At 43.1% G+C, this 18,522-nt stretch overlaps 1 protein-coding gene across 5 annotated transcripts in view; it reads left to right on the top strand.

The window, feature by feature from the left end:
- The window catches only part of kdm6a (lysine (K)-specific demethylase 6A), a 44,197-nt gene extending 29,559 nt beyond the window's left edge, over window positions 1–14,638 (top strand). For 4 of the 5 annotated variants that reach the window (XM_044216242.1, XM_044216245.1, XM_044216244.1 and 1 more), the window contains 21 exons: window positions 335–461; window positions 2,499–2,597; window positions 2,989–3,208; window positions 3,581–3,721; window positions 5,085–5,177; window positions 5,265–5,342; window positions 5,976–6,083; window positions 6,250–6,636; window positions 6,901–7,784; window positions 9,708–9,837; window positions 10,033–10,138; window positions 10,711–10,916; window positions 11,248–11,300; window positions 11,398–11,472; window positions 11,644–11,792; window positions 12,212–12,326; window positions 12,423–12,610; window positions 12,810–12,951; window positions 13,077–13,203; window positions 13,317–13,487; window positions 13,648–14,638. In XM_044216242.1, the coding sequence (XP_044072177.1) occupies window positions 335–461; window positions 2,499–2,597; window positions 2,989–3,208; window positions 3,581–3,721; window positions 5,085–5,177; window positions 5,265–5,342; window positions 5,976–6,083; window positions 6,250–6,636; window positions 6,901–7,784; window positions 9,708–9,837; window positions 10,033–10,138; window positions 10,711–10,916; window positions 11,248–11,300; window positions 11,398–11,472; window positions 11,644–11,792; window positions 12,212–12,326; window positions 12,423–12,610; window positions 12,810–12,951; window positions 13,077–13,203; window positions 13,317–13,487; window positions 13,648–13,674 (3,626 nt within the window). In that variant the 3' untranslated portion in view covers window positions 13,675–14,638. The remainder of the gene's footprint in view (window positions 1–334; window positions 462–2,498; window positions 2,598–2,988; window positions 3,209–3,580; window positions 3,722–5,084; window positions 5,178–5,264; window positions 5,343–5,975; window positions 6,084–6,249; window positions 6,637–6,900; window positions 7,785–9,707; window positions 9,838–10,032; window positions 10,139–10,710; window positions 10,917–11,247; window positions 11,301–11,397; window positions 11,473–11,643; window positions 11,793–12,211; window positions 12,327–12,422; window positions 12,611–12,809; window positions 12,952–13,076; window positions 13,204–13,316; window positions 13,488–13,647) is intronic. The other variant, XM_044216243.1, reaches the window with a different exon arrangement.
- Window positions 14,639–18,522: the final 3,884 nt, after the last annotated feature.

The raw sequence follows: 18,522 nt of genomic DNA, 5'->3' as shown, positions 1-18,522 counted from the left end.
CATTGTCATGGTGACCTGTGGAGCTTGCTACAGGTGTATAGGAGAAGAACTGGGGAGGAGAAGCCATTTGTTTTGTTTATGAATCTAATCTATCTGCACATCAGTGGTCTTACCTTTTTGATTGCACATTGTGTCTTTAGATTCAGGTGCTTGACTCTACCTGCTTTTTATGTAATTCAACCCCACACTGCTCTAATTCTGCTGTTGCATGTAATAGCTGCTTCTCAGCACACTGGTGCTACTTCAGGCACAAGAGGAAAGCCAGCTGTTCTGTTAGAGGTGTTTGAGCTGAATCTTAAAGACTCACCCCTGATCATTTGCTCTGCTCTTCCAGGCTGGATGCATCACACGGTGGAGCAGCTGGGGGATAAAGGCACCAAGGACAGCTATGCCATCCAGTGTCTGCAGAAGTCTTTAGAAGCAGACCCAAATTCTGGCCAGTCCTGGTACTTTCTCGGCAGGTAAGACAAACAAGGGTGTGAGTGTTTGTGTATTTTGCAGGGCTAGCCTCTAACCTGTGAGAGCCTGGGATGTTTTGTGAGTCCTGATTAGACTGTTTGTTTTACCTAGAAGCCATCTGCCAGTGTGCTGTGATAATAATCTTAGCTACATGAGCTTTTTGTTGGTTGAGTATAGCTGGTAGTGATTAATGCTCCATAGGCCCAATGGAGGCACGTGCTACACACCAAATTCTCTTGTTCCTGTGCTGTTGAATTGGGGTTTTCCCAGGGCCAAATAAACAAGCTGAATGCACACAGGCGTTGGAGCGGATAAGCATACAACCCCCCTCGAGGTCCATGCTGTCCCTTAAGGTGTTAGCTAGGCTTGGCTAGTCTGTGTTGTTCTGTTATAGCATTTTTACACTAAGCAGTCTGCTCTCAACATGTTGATGTACAAGAATGAGCTTGTCCAGTTTCCATAGATTCCCCACCTTTCTCATATCATTCCTTCTCATTAACATTTCTTACCATTACAGCACTTCACTATAGGAGGTAGTCCATAAGCTGTAGTCTTCTATCTGTAACTCACCAGAGTCCCTGCTCTGATATAACAATTTAAAAATGCCCATGCCACAGTAGGTGAGCTGGCTCGGCCAACATATGCATATTTAAATTGCTTACTTCTATGAACTTCAATGCATTATTACTTTGCTGTCATGTGAGTGCTGTTTGAGATGCAAGCTGTAGTGGTGTAGCGGGCCTTCAACAATTGTCATTTTCCTAATATCAGAATCAGAAATACTTTATTGATCCCCCGTAGGGAAACTCTTTGTTACAGTAGCTCACCTTTACGTCAGTGCACACAGGAGAAAGTAAGCAAACAATATGATACACTATAAAACACTATAAAAAGAGCCTTTCAAGCCTACTCGGCATTATTTATGGACAGCAGTTGCTTGTTAATGCGATGCACTGTGTTTTTTGTAAGTAGCTTGACATAGGGTATAGCAAGTTATTTATTTATTTATATTTATATATGAAATTTGTAAATACACAACACACACTACCACTCAAAAGCTTGGAGTCGCCTGCCACACAAGCTTGATTCAGCACAGTCAGATGAGGCTGAGAGGAATACTTTGAATGGTCTTTTAGGTTGTAGAGAATCTTCTTTACAAATAGATGTTATTTTGTATGAAGGGTTTGCAAAAAAGTAATGTTTTGTACATGGAGAACAAAACGCTGTACAATGGTTCAACCAGACTGACAAGTGAAAGAGTAGAAAGAGACAAAGATCCCTCTGAGCAACAGTTAAATACGAATATAAGAAATCAGCAGTCGTTGGTAAAATAATTTGGAACCTTAGCATTAAAATCTGTGCAGATTTAAATATGATCAGGTTCCTGTTTCAGTGTCAAGTTCACAATAATGACTGACAAGCTGGAATTAACAGGCGTGTTGCTTTAGCAAAGCTATTCTTAAAACTTCAAAATAGAAATAGCAGGTTAGTCTACGGTTAGCACTGTTGGAACTGGATCACAGAATATCAGCTGAACATACTGTGGACTAAAAAATCAAGTTTAAACCTATTCAATCCGACCACTGAGTAGACTGCAGAGGGCCCAAAGAAAAACAGGTTCCCAAAATATTTAGAGCCCAATTGAAAGCTCAGTTAGAGTTAAAAAATGATCTAGGGTCACTTATGCTTCTGGACTGGAAAACAAATTTAAAAAAATCAGAGTATTTGGGAGTAAAAATGGCTCCAACAGTATTCTCCGTTGTCATGCAACACTGTGGGGACATCGACTGAACGGGAGTTTTAATCATTTAATTATTCTAACACTTTCAAATGTAAATAATACATATGGTGTATAATTATACTGTTTTTTATCTAAGAAGAAAAACGTTGATATAACAGTGACTCCAAACTTTTTAGCAATGCAGTTCAAGTAGTGGACTTGAACTGCATTGCATTTTTACTTGTGAGCAGATGTTTTACTACCCTTTTGTCTTTTTCTTTCTTTCTTTCTTTTGTGTTGTTCATCTTCTCTTCTCCAGGTGCTACTCCAGTATTGGGAAGGTACAGGATGCCTTCATCTCTTACCGTCAGTCCATTGATAAGTCGGAGGCCAGTGCTGACACCTGGTGCTCCATAGGGTAAGAACAGAACTTGAAGTATGTTGTTATACTGAGAGGCATAGTAAAGGTCACAAGCACAGGGATGCTAACATCTGTAAGTTCTGAGAGAGGGAGAAATAGTAACTGGTATGTACCAGTTCATCTGTTCAAGGGTGGTTTGTGCTCAGGGTGGCAGTGGTTCTCAAAACCCCTCGTGGAGATACAACAACTGCCGTGCGACAGACTACATAGGGAGAGGGTGGATAACTGAGCAGTAGGACATTTGAGAAAAAGGATCTATAGATAGATGTATGAAGGGTGGGGTATGTCCTCTGGGAGTCACTGAGAGTTGGGATGGCTCAGAAAGATAAAGACCTAAATCCTGGAAGATGGCAAGAGAATCATCTGTCCCCTTTGCCTCTGCCTTCAGGGTGCTCTACCAGCAGCAGAACCAGCCTATGGATGCACTGCAGGCCTACATCTGTGCTGTTCAACTGGACCACAGCCACGCGGCTGCCTGGATGGACCTCGGCACCCTCTACGAATCCTGTGGCCAGCCGCATGACGCTATCAAGTGCTACATCAATGCTACACGCAGCAAGGCCTGCCTCAACACTGCTGCACTCACACAACGCATCAAACTGCTGCAGGTAGGGCTGGCATTTAGACTGGTAATACCCATCAAGCAACCCTGTTCGTTAGATGTTGTGCAGTATTTTGGTGTGTGTGTGTGTATTGAAGTGCTGTGCTTATTGCCAAAGCAATCAGCTTTTTAAAATGTGCTGTTGTCATTTTGGTTTCTGAGCACTGAGATATGAATAATAATTCATATTGGTGTGTTTAAACACATTTTTTTTCACTTGTAATTGTAAAGCATACCTTCATGGCATTGAACATTTCTGTTATATTCTGTGTACGGTTACCTAAAACACCACCTATAAGTAAGCAGTAGTCTTTGTAGTGCCTTTCTTGTTAAACCCAAGTTCAGCACTAAAGTTTGTGTCTTACACAATTTCTCCTAGGCTCAGTTGTGTAACCTACAGCCAGGTAGTCTGCAGAATAAGAGTAAAATGCTTCCTAGTATTGAGGAGGCGTGGAGCCTACCCATTCCTGCTGAGCTCACGTCCAGGCAGGGGGCCTTGAACACTGCACAGGCACAGCAGGTGAGATCCAGCTTATACAAGAGACTCCAACCTCTTGGAAATTACTTGAACAATAAATTCACGAGGACCATTGAAGCTGAGGCCTTGCTCTGATACTTTCATGTTTTATCCACATCAGTCAATATTGATGTTTCTAAATTTCTGGTTTGCATCCATGGCCAATATGGACTTCTGGACCAAAAGATAAAAGGGGATACAGTCTGAAGGAATTTGAGCGAGGCCCATATTTCAATAATCTAATTACCAGAGTGTAGTTGACCTTCATAGTGCCTCCCTGTGTCACATGACAAGTGTTAAAATTACTAAGCAAAGCTACAAGGAACTCATTATGTCCCACAACTCTTTTCCTTAATGCAAAGATGCACAAATCTTGTGCAGTCATTACAGTGTACTTGGCAAACTGCAAGGCTGAAAATGCATGCTTAATGGGTACAGTCTAAGTAGTGTGAATGCATGTACTTTTGTGTCATGTAACTTATGCTCATATATTTAAATTTGTCTTTCTTAAAAATGGTTAAACCTGGCATAAATAGTTTTACCTGTCACACCCCTCGCTGAAAATGAGACAAATCTTAGTGCATGGTAGATCCGAAGGCTGGCCCCCCCACCATCAACATATCAATTTTATTTAGTCCTCAAACTCATGCAGTTTTGTCTATTATAATTGTTAACATTGACATCGTCGTCTTTGAATAACAATAATAATATCATTTCCATCATTAGCACTTGCTTGGGCTGCACTGTCACCAAACAGAGGAATGGGAGTAACAGAAATTAGGTTTCTAATAAAAGACAGTCCCAGAAAAAAATGTTGTGGGTCATTTTTACTTGCTCAAATATTAAAGTTTGAGGAGTGATTGAGTAAATGTAACTAAATGTTATCTGTAAACATCATTGATGTTGCAACCCATTGCATAGTTTTGAGAAAGTGTCAACAACCAGTGAAAACTTGGAAGAGACCAGAATATGTGGTCTGCATGTCCAAACAGCCCTCCACTAATGCAACTAATGTTGCATTACCCCACGTCCTAATCACAGCATGAATACTCTGATTATGACCTTAATCAACCTCTGTCATTTAGATTAAGGTAATAACATAAACCATATTTTAATCAGAGTATTGTGAAACATGCAGTATTTAAATGCTCAAATTGTTGGGCATGTAAGTGTAGAATCAGCTGTGTCCTCCAGTGTCATTGTGCAGAAACGTTTGGATTTATGGCTGTATTTTCTCCTTTTTGAAACACTACATTAGGGCTCATTTTGAACTGTAGTTTACTTGAAGAAGAGAACTTGGAAGAAGCTTTGCTATTATTGTTGGTCCAGCGTGTCCTCACAAACTGTCTCTGTGCTGGCTTTCTAGGCCTGTAAGGGGGAGGGAGGCCAATCCGCCAGCAATCACACAGACCCACAGGCCAGTCCTGCCAAAAAGAAACGCACTGGCAGCCCAGCTAAGGTACAGCTAAGAACATTAACATTACTATTCTGCTGGACGAAGGTGAGAAGGTGAGCCATGGTACACATTTTTCTGTCTCACTTACAGGGTGTTGCAGACTCGTGGACTAACAGCCCCAATCAACAGCAGATCCCCAGCTGGTACCTAACGCCGCAGAAGCTGCAGGTAGGAAATGTCTCAAGTTCACATGTGTAATAATAACTCATCATGCACAGAAACCTTCCTAACTGAGTCAGATGTGTTTTTAAATGCTTTATAGAAAATGTGCTTGATGCAGTTATGAGTCTGCCACACCTGAAGCTGGATTTATACTCCATGTGTTACTAGGTTATGGCGTAGCCTCAGTAGCTCTTCTGTAGCTAATGTGAACCTCCTCAAAAATGCATCTAAATATATTTCCACCTTGATGGGTTTCATGAGCTGATGCTGGATCACTTGAAGGTCTTCCTTCTGATGTCAGGAGCCCAGTTTGATAGTAAAATACTTGCAGCGTGGCATCCTGGTGGATCAATGATTAAGGCGCACATTATCTTTTGAAATTATTTGTCTGGGAATCCCATAGCTGGGCTCGAGTTAAATGTTTTTGAGCTGTTGTTGACAAATCAAAATGGTCCTGACACCATTTATGACGGAACTGACGTGAAAACATAATAAACCCCACATAAGGTCATATTTACGTTTTAACGGCCGACATTTTTAGATTAGAATTTTGCAAAGCAATATTTTTTTATTTGCAAAATAATATGCCTCATGTATTTAACTTTGCTAATTAAAACAACACTGTTGTGGAATGTGCAGCACCTGGATCACTTGCGGACCAACCGAGCAAACCTCAAGCCCCCCCAGGTGCAGATGCTGGAGCAGTTGGAGAACCAGTTCTCTCTCATGCAACAACATCAGCAGCAGGTACACACATGCAACCTTGATTATACAGGGCGACGGTTATAAAGGATTTTGTGTCTGCTACGTAAAGCGCCTGTTTATCTTGGTAACACAGCTTGTTAATAGATTGCATTGTTGGTCAGCGTTACCGTTTGGTTTGAATCTTTTCTGCTTCTGTCCTCTGTGTCAGATGAGGCAGCAGGCAGCAGCGGGTGGCCAGCCACGGCCCATTCTTCCCAATGGTCCTTTGGCTGAGTCCTCTCACCACCATGCAGGCCTCTCCCGCACCTCCCCCCTCAATCACGCAGCCATCCGGCCCCCGTGTGTCACCCAGCCCACAGCCAACGGATCCTGTTCTTCAAGTCCTTCAGCGGGGCTGCTGGGACACGTGGAAAAAAATCACACCCTGGGACTGGGAGGTGGTGGCGCGAGCAATGGAAACGTGCCTTACCCGCAGCAGAATTCTCTACCTCACAACTGCACAGCCGCCAGTCATCCTAGCACCAGCAGCACTACCAGTAGTCCCAGTCATGCAGATGAGACATGGAGGAGCCAACAAGGCATCACTACCACTCAGGTATCCCACTGGTTCCTTTGATGTTTCCAGGGTTTTCTCTGTCATTCAGATGGCCTCATATTTGCCTCTCTGTGCCTTCCTATACTTTGTATTTTCCTGTGTTCTTTTTTTTTTTGAACATAGTATTTCCTGTGATGATGATGATGATGTGTCTGCATGTCTTATTTTCAGTTGAAGTCATTACTTTTTGAACATTTTTGATGTTGAAATGTAAACTGGGTCTGTTTTCATTGAAAGTTTTTTTTGGTCTTTCTCTCTGTCCAGGGGCTTCAAAAAGGTCCAGGTTCACATTCGGCAGGTCCCAATGGAGAACCCCCTTTCTCTTCCTCCTCCTCCCCTCAGACCTCATTCTCTTCCTCTGGCATTCTGAATCAGGTTGGACATTCCTCTGGGCCCTGCACTGCCTCCTCCTCAGCATCCTCTTTATCCCCCACCTCTCCCCAGACCACACCCAACCACTTGTCCTCGCCTCCCCACTCCACTACTACCTCAGGGGTCCACACCAAAGACACCACGCCTTCAGGGGGCAACAACGGCAGCAATGGTGCAGCTGCCACTTTGCCATCAGGTCCGGAGACCGCTGTCAGGCATTCCGCAGGGACACCCCTAAGTCCCAGCACCACCCCCGCGCAGGGATTGACTAATCACGTCCAGCCGCGGGTGACGGACAGCTCTGCTAGCCCGTCTCAGCCTGGCTCTCCTGCCCCCAGCGTGCTCAGTTCAGACAATCCTCAGCTCTCAGCCTTGCTAAAGGGAAAAGCCAATACTACCAGTAATGACGATAACAATAACTACAGTAACCACGGAGGGCCTTCCTCAGAGAAAATCAACAACGTCCACCCGGGTCTCCACGGTGCCGCCGTGCCAATGTCGGAGCAGTCGGTGGCATCCTCGCCGCTTTTAGCCACTGCTACGCCCTCTCCACGCTCAGCAGACCCTCACACCACCAACAGCCTCTCCTGCCTTAACAGCCCCTCCAACACCAACAGCCAGGGGCCCACAGTCAATGGGAAGGGGCTGGAGGACTCCCAGAGCCCACTGAAGTTAGAGCCTTTAGGAGCTCATAAACACACTGTCGCTGCTGGTCTGGCACCCTGGTCCTCGGTTTCCATCTACCCCAGCTCCAGTGAAGTGCTCAAAGCATGCAGGTAAGAAGCCTGCATGGCACCAGTTATCCCTAGTCAAACTATGACCACGTATGGTATTAAAAAATGTTTTTGTGTTGGTCTGAGAGACAGCGACGCTGTGTAAGAATGAATACATTGGGAATCAGTGACGTGCTGAATCCTTTTATAACATTTTTTTGGATTGTTTTTGACTTCTTTAAAGTCATTTATTTTGGTAATTTCAAACAACAGAGTCAGTTTTCCAAAAATAAACTGCAGCATTCTTGACAATTTATTAAACCAACAAAATGGTCATTGAACGTGGTTGAGATTACAACTAATAACGTAATTCAGTCAGTTAACCAATCAGAAGCTGTGTTAATGAACGAGGTGTGTACAGAACGCTGCTCACACCAGCACAACTGGAAAAGACGGCACTGCGTGACACTGAATGTTTTTGGCAGTTAAGCAGCAGCAGACACACTGATCTGTGAAATCATGTGTAGGAGTGAGTAATGTGTTGATTCTTGCATTTGGAAAATGTCGTGACATTTTGACCCTGCTCTGTGTGCTGTTGCGTTCATCATCATCATCATCATCTTGTCTGGATAAAAACTGCCACTTTGAGACCAAATTGTATAAATACTTTCACTGTACCATCATGAGCCCTGAGCTGATGTCAGACACAGATCCTTGGGTGTGTGGGTGTGTGTGTGGGTGTGGCTACTTGGATGTTGAATCCAGCAGGGAGCTGTCATGATGCTTTAAACTTGCTCTTGTCACTGACCTTGTTTTAGGGATGTCCTGACCAAGTTTTGTTTGTTTGTCCCAATCTGAGCCCTGTAGTTTGAAGCCAGTCGTCATGCAGTGCCCTCTCCTATGCCACGTTCGCATCATATCATTCAGACCATAACTGTGAGCAGCCAGGTCAGAAAAACCGGTCACGTCAGCCTCCTACTTGTAATTTCAAGTCAGACATTCAGGAATTTCTGACAGCTACAATATCTCCCACTTGGCAAAAAGAACTGAAGAAGTGTGAACAAACTGTAACAGTATTAACACCAATACTATCGGTTTGGTTAATTTAAAAGGAACTATACACTGTTTATCTCTTGCTTCGCTTGTTAACAAACCGCTGTAAATATGAACCACAACAAAAGTAGCTAATTTGGGCTTTTTAAATGGTACAAGGTTAGAAATGGGGGCACGTGTTGGTTTGCACAAGTTGTAATGCTGCCTCCTGCTCTTTCATTAGTCAGAACCATTGTATCCCAGTTCACTGACAGGCTTTATAATCCAGTAGTATCATGCAGTTTTGTGGAAGTTATGCATATGTCAAAGACATCAGCTAGCCCTGGTTGTAAGTGCGACAGCCATAAATACAAAGACGTTGTTTTCTCCCCTCCGTCCTGGTGTATATAGCAGTACTGGTTAATTTACAAAAGCTTAAATCACTGCTACTGCTTAGTAAAAAAATGTTTGACTGGAAAGGCTTTCCTCTGTCTCATGTCTAATGAAGTCCTGAGTCTTCAAAATAAGACAGTGTAGTCGTCCAGAAATGTTCCATCGTAGAAAAGGTTTCAGTCGTCAGTCAGTTGTGAAAAATGGTCTGAGAACTGTTCTCAGACCATTTTTCGCAATTGAGAATGACTTCCGGATGGGAGCCTAAACATCTTGATTCTGAAAACAGTGTCCAGATGACTACGACTGAAACCTTTTCTACGAAAGTCCTGGTTCTGTAAACTAAAATGTTATGCCAAAAGTTGAGCAGTTATATAGTTTATTGAATTGAAGTGTTTTGTTGTTAGGGTGTTAGTAATTTTTGCTTGCAGATGTTTTGTTTAGTGGTCTCTTCTGCACACTACGTTGTGTTGCACTTTTGCAGTTGTTTGTCGTCAGTGACAGCTTGCTTTTACCTGAGCTGATAAGCCGACTGATCTCTCTCCCCTTACGCTCTGGCTGCAGGAACCTGGGGAAGAACGGCCTGTCGACTAGCAGCATCCTCCTGGACAAGTGCCCCCCGCCGCGACCCCCTTGCCCGCCCTCTCCTCCACTGCCAAAGGACAAACTCAATCCTCCAACACCCAGTATTTATGTGCGTGCAGCTGCACCATAGAAGGAGAAGTATTTGTGATGTTGTTGTGTGCAATGCTGGAGCAACAGTATCTTGGCTACAGTACTAAATACAAACACTTGCAGTTAGCTCCTCTTCAATGTGTTGATTCTCCCAATAAGTCTGGAGTCAGTCCACATTCCCTGACCGCTTCTGTGTCTCTTCTCTGAAATACAGCTAGAAAACAAGAGGGATGCCTTCTTCCCTCCACTCCATCAGTTCTGCACCAACCCTTCCAACCCGGTCACCGTCATCAGAGGACTGGCCGGAGCACTCAAACTAGGTACGAGATGTAAAAAACAAAACAAAACATGCGCTCCACTTGAAGTGCATCACAGACTGAACATTTGTGTTTCAAGCATCTTCGTTTGTTTGATTGAGCTGTTGTTTGATTGTACATGTGATAGTGACAGCAGCTGTGAGCATGGGCAACTGGATGTTTCTGTCTTTTCCAGTCTCACGTGGCTCTGTGGGTGTGTCTCTGTAATCATGGGAAGGGAGTGTGTGAATGAATTTGACATGTATGACAACAGCACCACCTGCAAGTGGAAAATGTTACTGCACGTGTTTGCAGTAGAGAGAACTAGTTGACTTTGCCAACAAACATCTGCTCTTCTATTACAATGCTTTGCTGCCCTATTATGTAATACTCAGACTGACAGACTGCGCCCTGCTGATTTGTTAAGGAGCTATGTAGCCAAAGTTACAATAAGACAAAATTGACACAGCCAACAACCCACCTGCACTGCTCCCTCTAACCCTACTGCACTACTGGTGTGAGATTTCAAAAAATAATACTTCTCTAACTGCTCTTCTTCTTTGGTTCCTCTCTTTCTTTCCATCGTTCACGCACAGATCTGGGCCTGTTCTCCACGAAAACATTGGTGGAGGCCAACCCAGACCATCTGGTGGAGGTGCGGACCCAGTTGGCTCAGCCCACTGATGAGAACTGGGACCCCAGCGGCAGCAGGAAGATGTGGCGCTGCGAGAGCAGTCGCTCCCACACCACCATCATCAAATACGCCCAGTACCAGGCCTCCTCCTTCCAGGAGTCTCTACGGGTCAGTGGGAGATGGAGACACACACTACAGACACACACTACAGACACACACAGACACACACTACAGACACACACTACAGACACGCTAATACTGGGTGCTGGAGAACTGATACGTGCAACAGACGAACCAGATCTGAACCATAACCCTTTTGAATAATATGTTATACCCATGATGCTCTGTACACATATTGGTGTTATCAGATAGAGATTGTATGACCTTAAATAATGCATGAGTAGTATTTTTACCAGTTAACTTTTGATAAATATGTTACCAGCCATCTTTGTTATTGGTATGATAAGAATAGTGCTTGAAAAACGTTTTTTTTCGATAGGAGGAGAATGAGAAGAAGAAGGAGGTGGAAGCAGAAGCAGGTTCCTCAGACAGGTGAGTTTTCTTTGCCTCTCTGTCTCCTCACATTTCAATTCTCAGCGTTTTTTTTTTCTTCTGTTGCTAACGACATCATACTCTCGTGCTCTATTAGTGTGATGCGGCGCAGGAAAGGGTCTTTCAAACACATAAAGTTTGGCACCAACATTGACCTCTCTGACGAAAAGAAGTGAGTGAACTGTTGAATATATTAGACAGTATTTCCCTGCACACACAATATCTGGTTGCGTAAACCATCACACATCTTCTCCTCACTGTGTTGTTGATGTTTAATTGGGGAAAAGGGAATAACTTGTCCCTTTACTGTCACATGACAACCTGTAACCTTTGCCCTTTTCAGGTGGAAACCGCAGCTTCAGGAGTTGTCTAAACTGCCAGCTTTTGCCAGGGTGGTGTCAGCCGGCAACCTGCTCAGCCATGTAGGACACACCATCCTGGGCATGAACACTGCCCAGCTCTACATGAAGGTTCCAGGGAGCAGGACACCAGGTATACATGGAGACAATAAATACCACTGCAGTCGGTCATTGTTCTCACTCTGTTGCTAATCACATCCTTTTCTTTCTTATACCTTTCTTATACCTCCACTACTGCTGTGCAATATCTTAATAATCTCAATAAGCTACACTTAACTCGACAGTACAAGCACCACTGCTTATTACTTATATTATTACATTGTATTATTATACTGTATTATCATCATCAACCGGTAAACCCACTTGGTACCTCACACTTATTTTATCTTATACTTATACCCACCTGGTACTTAATTTATTTTCTGACCTGTTTTATAGTGTTATATTTTTTGCTAGTACTTTCTCCTGTGTGCACTGACGTAAAGGCGAGCTGCTGTAACAAAGAGTTTCCCTTTGGGGATCAATAAAGTATTTCTGATTCTGATTTTGTAGGTCACCAGGAGAACAACAATTTCTGTTCAGTCAACATCAACATTGGCCCTGGGGACTGTGAGTGGTTTGCTGTGCCTGAAACGTACTGGGGTGTCATCAACGACTTCTGTGAAAAGTACGTCACCAGAAATGATAACTTTTTTTCTTGGCTAGCTTCTTAGAGTTAACACTGATTTAGTTGCGCATGTTTTTGTTTTACCTCCTCTTACAGGAACAACATCAACTTCCTGATGGGTTCCTGGTGGCCCAACCTGGAGGACCTGTACGAGACCAACGTGCCTGTTTATCGGTTCATCCAGCGTCCTGGAGACTTGGTGTGGCTCAACACGGGCACTATTCACTGGGTTCAGGCCATTGGCTGGTGCAACAATATTGCGTGGAATGTTGGCCCTCTCACAGGTGAGAAAAAGGAGTTAGACATTATGAATGCGTTCACTGATGGTGATGCTGCCTGCTGAGAGAAAGCAGAGCCTCCGGCAAAAATGATCAGTGCTGCTGACAAAGAGCCTGTGGGCTTAGTGAACCTCGGCCGGATGAGCACAAGTTTCCGCCGATGTACAGATGAAAATGAAGAATGCCTGTCGGTTTTTGTCCTCAGCCTATCAGTACAAGCTGGCAGTGGAGCGTTTTGAGTGGAACAAACTGCAGAGTGTCAAATCCATCGTTCCCATGATCCACCTCTCCTGGAACATGGCCAGGAACATCAAAGTGTCGGACCACAGACTCTTTGAGATGATCAAGTGAGAACTCACTGTTTCTCTTACATTAGAAAAGCCCATTTCCGATATGACTGTTGGGACTACTGGGTGTGTGTTTTTTTTGTGTTGCACTGAACTCACCCAGCATGTGCGTTTCCGTATGTTAGGTATTGTTTGTTACGGACTCTGAAGCAGTGTCAGATGCAGCGGGAACTGCTGTTGGCTGCTGGGAAAGAACTGGTGTGGCACGGGAGGACCCAGAGCGAGCCGGCACATTATTGCAGCATCTGTGAGGTAAGTACACGTATGCTAAACCCCGCCTGGATCCTTTCTGCAGCATTTGTGTGAATGACGCTTTTCTACTTTAACGTTTCTGCACCCTTTTTCTGTCTCCCTCTTGTGCCCAGGTGGAGGTGTTCGACCTGCTGTTTGTAACCACCGAGAGCAACAGCAGGAAAACTTATGTGGTGCACTGCCAGGACTGTGCCCGTAGGGGGAGCACTAACCTGGACAACTTCGTGGTGCTAGAGCAGTACAAGATAGAGGACCTCATGCAGGTTTATGACCAGTTCACACTCGTAAGTATCGGGCACAAAACCACCAGTAGTACTAGTCTCATTCAGACCACAGTGGATCAGTTTAAACATAAAGGAGACCTTTTAACGATGCCCACTTTGATGTCAGAGTTTCATGAGTTTTGGCTGTGGAGCTCAGTGTTCTTCCTTTATCTTCCTACAGGCGAGTCCCCTTCCTTCCTCCTCTTGATGGTAACACTGTTGTTCTGAGGACAGTTAGAACCACAATGGACTTAATCGGAAACTCTCCGGAAACCTTTTTTTTCTGATATTCAGGAAGTAAGCCGGCAGTCCTCAAACGGCGCTCTGTAGCTATCCCATAAGGCAGCTGCGTGAAAGCTGTGTGTCTATGCAACCTGCCCAGAGTGGTGAGCCTCCCCCTAGTGGACTGGAGGGGGATGGCAGCTCCTCCTGTCATGACCAGACTGTTCTACTGTTGGTCCAGCTGGACTTCACTAGAAAATACACAAAATCCCACATAAAAATGATGAATTAAAGTTTTGTACATATTATGTTTTAACTGGCAACATCGTCACAGAAAGACTACTGACTCGATAGTTTTCTTTTTCCATTTTTGTATTGTTTGTGAGTTGACACAAGAGCTTTGTTCCCTCCCCACCAACAAGATGAGTAATTAGCATAGCTGGTCTTTTGTATGTTAGATAGACACGTCCTTGGTCAGGAAAACGAGATAAAAAAACTTTTGTAATGTGAAAAGTTGAGTGACACATTCTTTGCAACATTTCCCCTGTTTTTTTTTTAAATTTTATTTTGCTGGAACTATGATGAGTCTTTTGTTACTTTGGGGTGGGAGAGAGGAAATTATTTGTAGACAAACAGCCAAGTCACAGAGAAAAAGGGTTGCACATAGACAAAAGAGTGAACTTTAATTTGTGTTTTTTATTTTGATGTAAATTTACACTATTTATAAATGCATATTTATTGCTTGAAAATATTTGTTGATGGAATGCTGTAATTTTTTCCAGAGTACCTGCCATTAAATTTGAAGGAGCCTTGTGATTTTAAGCACGGCCCCTCATACGTTTTCTATATAAATAAAACCGCTTAGTAAGCATTGTACAGAGACCTTACCTTGAAATGGGTTTGTTTGAAGGATGTTTTATGAGTCAATAAACAAGAACTGTCTCTATTTACATCAGCAGCTCTGTTGTACTTTCTCAGGATTCTTATTTTTACACTTTTATTGTTGATGCAAGTAAAAACCAGGTCATTGTTGATTGGTGGGTTACCTTTTAGGCTCGACACTTACAGCTGGATAACTGTACCTGGTAAAACCTGGAGCTCCTCAAATGTGGAGTACAACAAGTACAGAATAACCGAGCTGTTATCCATCTTACTCATTAGTCTTGCGTTGATGAGCTTACTCATCGGCAAAGTCGCTGCTGCAGGACCCAAACGCCCACAGCAGATCCACACTGCTAGCAAGTCAAAGTTATGTATAAGTTAAAAAGGGAAAAGAGCTCAGGGAAGGAAATCCAAAGATAGTTACTCCCCTCTTCCTGCATAAGAGAAAGTTGAAAGAATCCATAAACATACAAAATACAACAATAGGATAATAATCCAACGATAGAAACGCAATAAATTCAATAAAATGCAGTAAATCCAATATAAAGCTAATATGAACGATGTAGGTTCGTGCACATGTGAAAATACAATAGTTGAATGGCCCCTGACTGCTGTTTGACCATGTAGTGTTGACTGTTCACTTTCTTCCACAGAAATATGAATGTAGTTGCGTTTTTAGAGCAGCAGCCCTGGAGCTGGTTGGGTTTCAGTGACTCGCTCTGTTAGCACGATCCAGCAGCTGCTGCTGAGTTCACAGTCCAATTATATACTTCAGAATAGTACTTGGTAAATGTACTTTTTTGAAAACATGACACACTGTGATAATCCAACTTGAGATATTTCACCAAAAAATGGCTACGCGCAACATGCTGTCTATCGGGTTCAGTTTATTCTGCACAACTTCATGTTTCAAAATAACCAAAAGTCAAAACTTCATTCAAGTACTTTTAATTGGAGGAACATTGTAGGTGCATACTTCTGATTTATCTGCGAGCTCCCTGTGTTCAACAAGAGATCTATCCAGATTTTAGGGTGGTAAGCTTTTCAAAACTAAAACAAATTGGCGATTGGCACCTTAATAAAAGGTTTCCAAACAACAACGGGATGGAAGGTTTGCGTTCATGTTTCCCAGAGGACATTCACGTCACACATCTGGATCAAAAACAAACTTTTGACTCTAATTTCTGTTCATTTTACAATTCGGTTGTCTCTACAATGAGTATCGTTATGAAATGTACAACTATCCTGTGTAAAGAACACAGAGGCACTGGCAAGTTCATGGCTGCCATTTGTCCGTCTCCGTTGGTCTTCTCGTCCACAGCAGGCTGCCAAATGCATCACCAGGAGGACCGTTAAAACGCTTTCTCACATAGCGTACTTCAGTCTTTCCTAAATCATTTCACGTGGTTCTGGAAATATCTTGGCAATATATCAGAGTATATGAACAATTTGTAACCAGGAACACACTGAAATCCAAACTATACAAGTTTGGATTTGAATGTGGCCAAAAATGCAGAAAATCAAAGCACTGCTGCGTTGGATCTGAAACAAGCAAATGAAAGAACAGTTCTGGGCTCCTGAGCAAGTGAGAACAATACAGATGGCAGATCGCAGATGAAAGCTACGTTATCCAAGCAGTTATACATGTTTAGTGGTCACTTGGGATTTATTAAAGGTTTTGTTAGTGTATTAAGGAGTTTTTAATAGCTGTAACACGGTGATGTAGTGTGTTCCAATTTTACATCCATAGATGTTAAACGTTATGTGCGATTCAAAGGGCTACAATCGGATTTCTTGTCTTTTTCACGGGAGCGTTGTTGTTTCAGCACAGAAGTCTCATTCGGTGCTCGCTGGTTTTTTGCACAGCGTTCTGGGTAGCCTGTTATCCCTGCAAATAGTGCCCTGCAATTTGCACCACGTACAGTCCACTGCAAACATGCCACAGTCAGATCCCTGCGCCATAACAAAGACACATTGCCTCATTAAACGTCCACCTGATGCATCCAGTTGACCGTCTCTGGCGGGGAACTGTTTTCATCTGGATAATATGAGCATAGAAGAAAACTAAATCTTGGGGAGAAAATAATGAATCAGAACAAAGTCGCTGTGAGAAATCAAAAGCTTTTCTGATGTTTCTGTCTGTGATCAACCAAGGTTTTCTGTACACATTCCCCCCTCAGTAGGTTATGTGTGGTAATTAAACAGCGTGCAGCTCAGTTTTTGGATCGGCTGCGCACGATTTACTTTACAGCCTCCTAAAAATAGACCTGGTGATGCCATGATTTACGGGAGAGGAAAAGAGGAACTATGACAATTGTCGGTTTGTAAAAGAGGAACAGAAAGCATTTTCTTCCTCCACGAATGAATGGATCAAAATGATGCAACAAGCCTAATTAATTAAGTGAGTTTTACTGATTTCAGACTTGCAGCAACAGTCTTCTGCCATGCTTGATGGATACTGCACCATAAGACCCTCTCACCATGTTCTGATGTAAAAACTGGGGACAATACCCACACTACATGAATTCAGTCGTCAGAATGGAAGTGTTCGGTCCACCACGTTGGTTCAGACTGAAATGTCTAAACAACTATTGGACGGATTGCCATAAAATTTGGTTCAGACATTCTTGTTCCCCTCAGGATGAACTGTAATAACGTTGGCGATCCTCTGACTTTTCGTCTAGCGCCATCATCAGGTCAAAATACCAATTTGTCCAACAGGCTACTTCGATTTATGACAAAACACTTACAAAACTACTGACGTCAGCCTCAGATGAACTTTGCATTTAGTGCTAAGTAGCAAATGTTAGCATGCTAACATAAACTAAGATGGTGAACGTGGTAAACATTATGCCTGCTTAACATTAGCATATTAGCATTGCCATTTTGAGCATGTTAGCATCATCTCTACGGCCGATATCTCCAAAACTCGGCGACTCACACCAAAACAATCTAGATGGATAAACAGCTCTACAGGTGAGAGGATAAATATGTATTTTTGATTTTGGGGTGAACTGTCCCTTTAAGGTTCTCTATTTTAAATGGTCTATGACAAAAATCCACGAGGTGGAATTTTGCAGAAGAACTATTTAAACAACTAACAACAATAACATTGATTATGGTGTGTGGAGAAATGGCTTGTCTTGCTTTGACCAACTACTGTCACACGCTGCATTTTTAGAAGGCGCTCAACCTTTCAAAGGGAACCTACAAGTAGCCACTCAGCAGAATATATTTTCAAAAACTGATGTTTTTGGCTCTCTGCCATACACTCGACCCTGGGATGAAACAACAAACGTACTAATGCCGTCCCGGTGCCGGTCCAGCTCCTCTCTCACCGGCCAACAACAGCCACTTGTGCCATTTCACATGTGGACCTTTCATTTGAAGGATCCCAGTGTTTTCCGTTCACTGCTGCACAACAGGCTGCAGTACGATGACTTTGACCCACTGCTGGATTTCATTGGACGTATCAGCTGCACACATATCGAACCCTCTATTGAACCAGATGTACTGTATATGATGCTTGTGTGGTGTGCATCCTTGAATATGACTCAGAAGCTTGAAATCTTGATGTGATGTTTGATTGCGGCATGATCGAGTACCACAGTGATGCAACCATGCTGTCTTACACGCTGCAAGAGAAGTGATCACACAATCCATACTACCTTCACTGGGGGTGTCATGTAGCTGTTTGTGTCTTTTGTAACTTTAAAGTCAAAATTTTTAATCTAATTCCTGTCTGACAGTATATCACATATGTATTCTGTAGTAGATTCCTCTCACTCTTCACTGATGCTACCCTGAGTGATATTTGATATTCAAACCCAAGACTCCTTTTTTACGGTAGCACCTTTCTGTCCAATAGAAATATTCTATATGACTTCTGCATCATTTTATAAACAAAATCCAAAAACCAAAACGCTGCCTGACATATCTGGAATCTTTGCGG

This window comes from Siniperca chuatsi, linkage group LG12 (genome assembly GCF_020085105.1).
Source record: "Siniperca chuatsi isolate FFG_IHB_CAS linkage group LG12, ASM2008510v1, whole genome shotgun sequence".
NCBI classification, from domain to species: domain Eukaryota; kingdom Metazoa; phylum Chordata; class Actinopteri; order Centrarchiformes; family Sinipercidae; genus Siniperca; species Siniperca chuatsi.
This window is presented reverse-complemented; position numbering and strand designations above follow the sequence as displayed.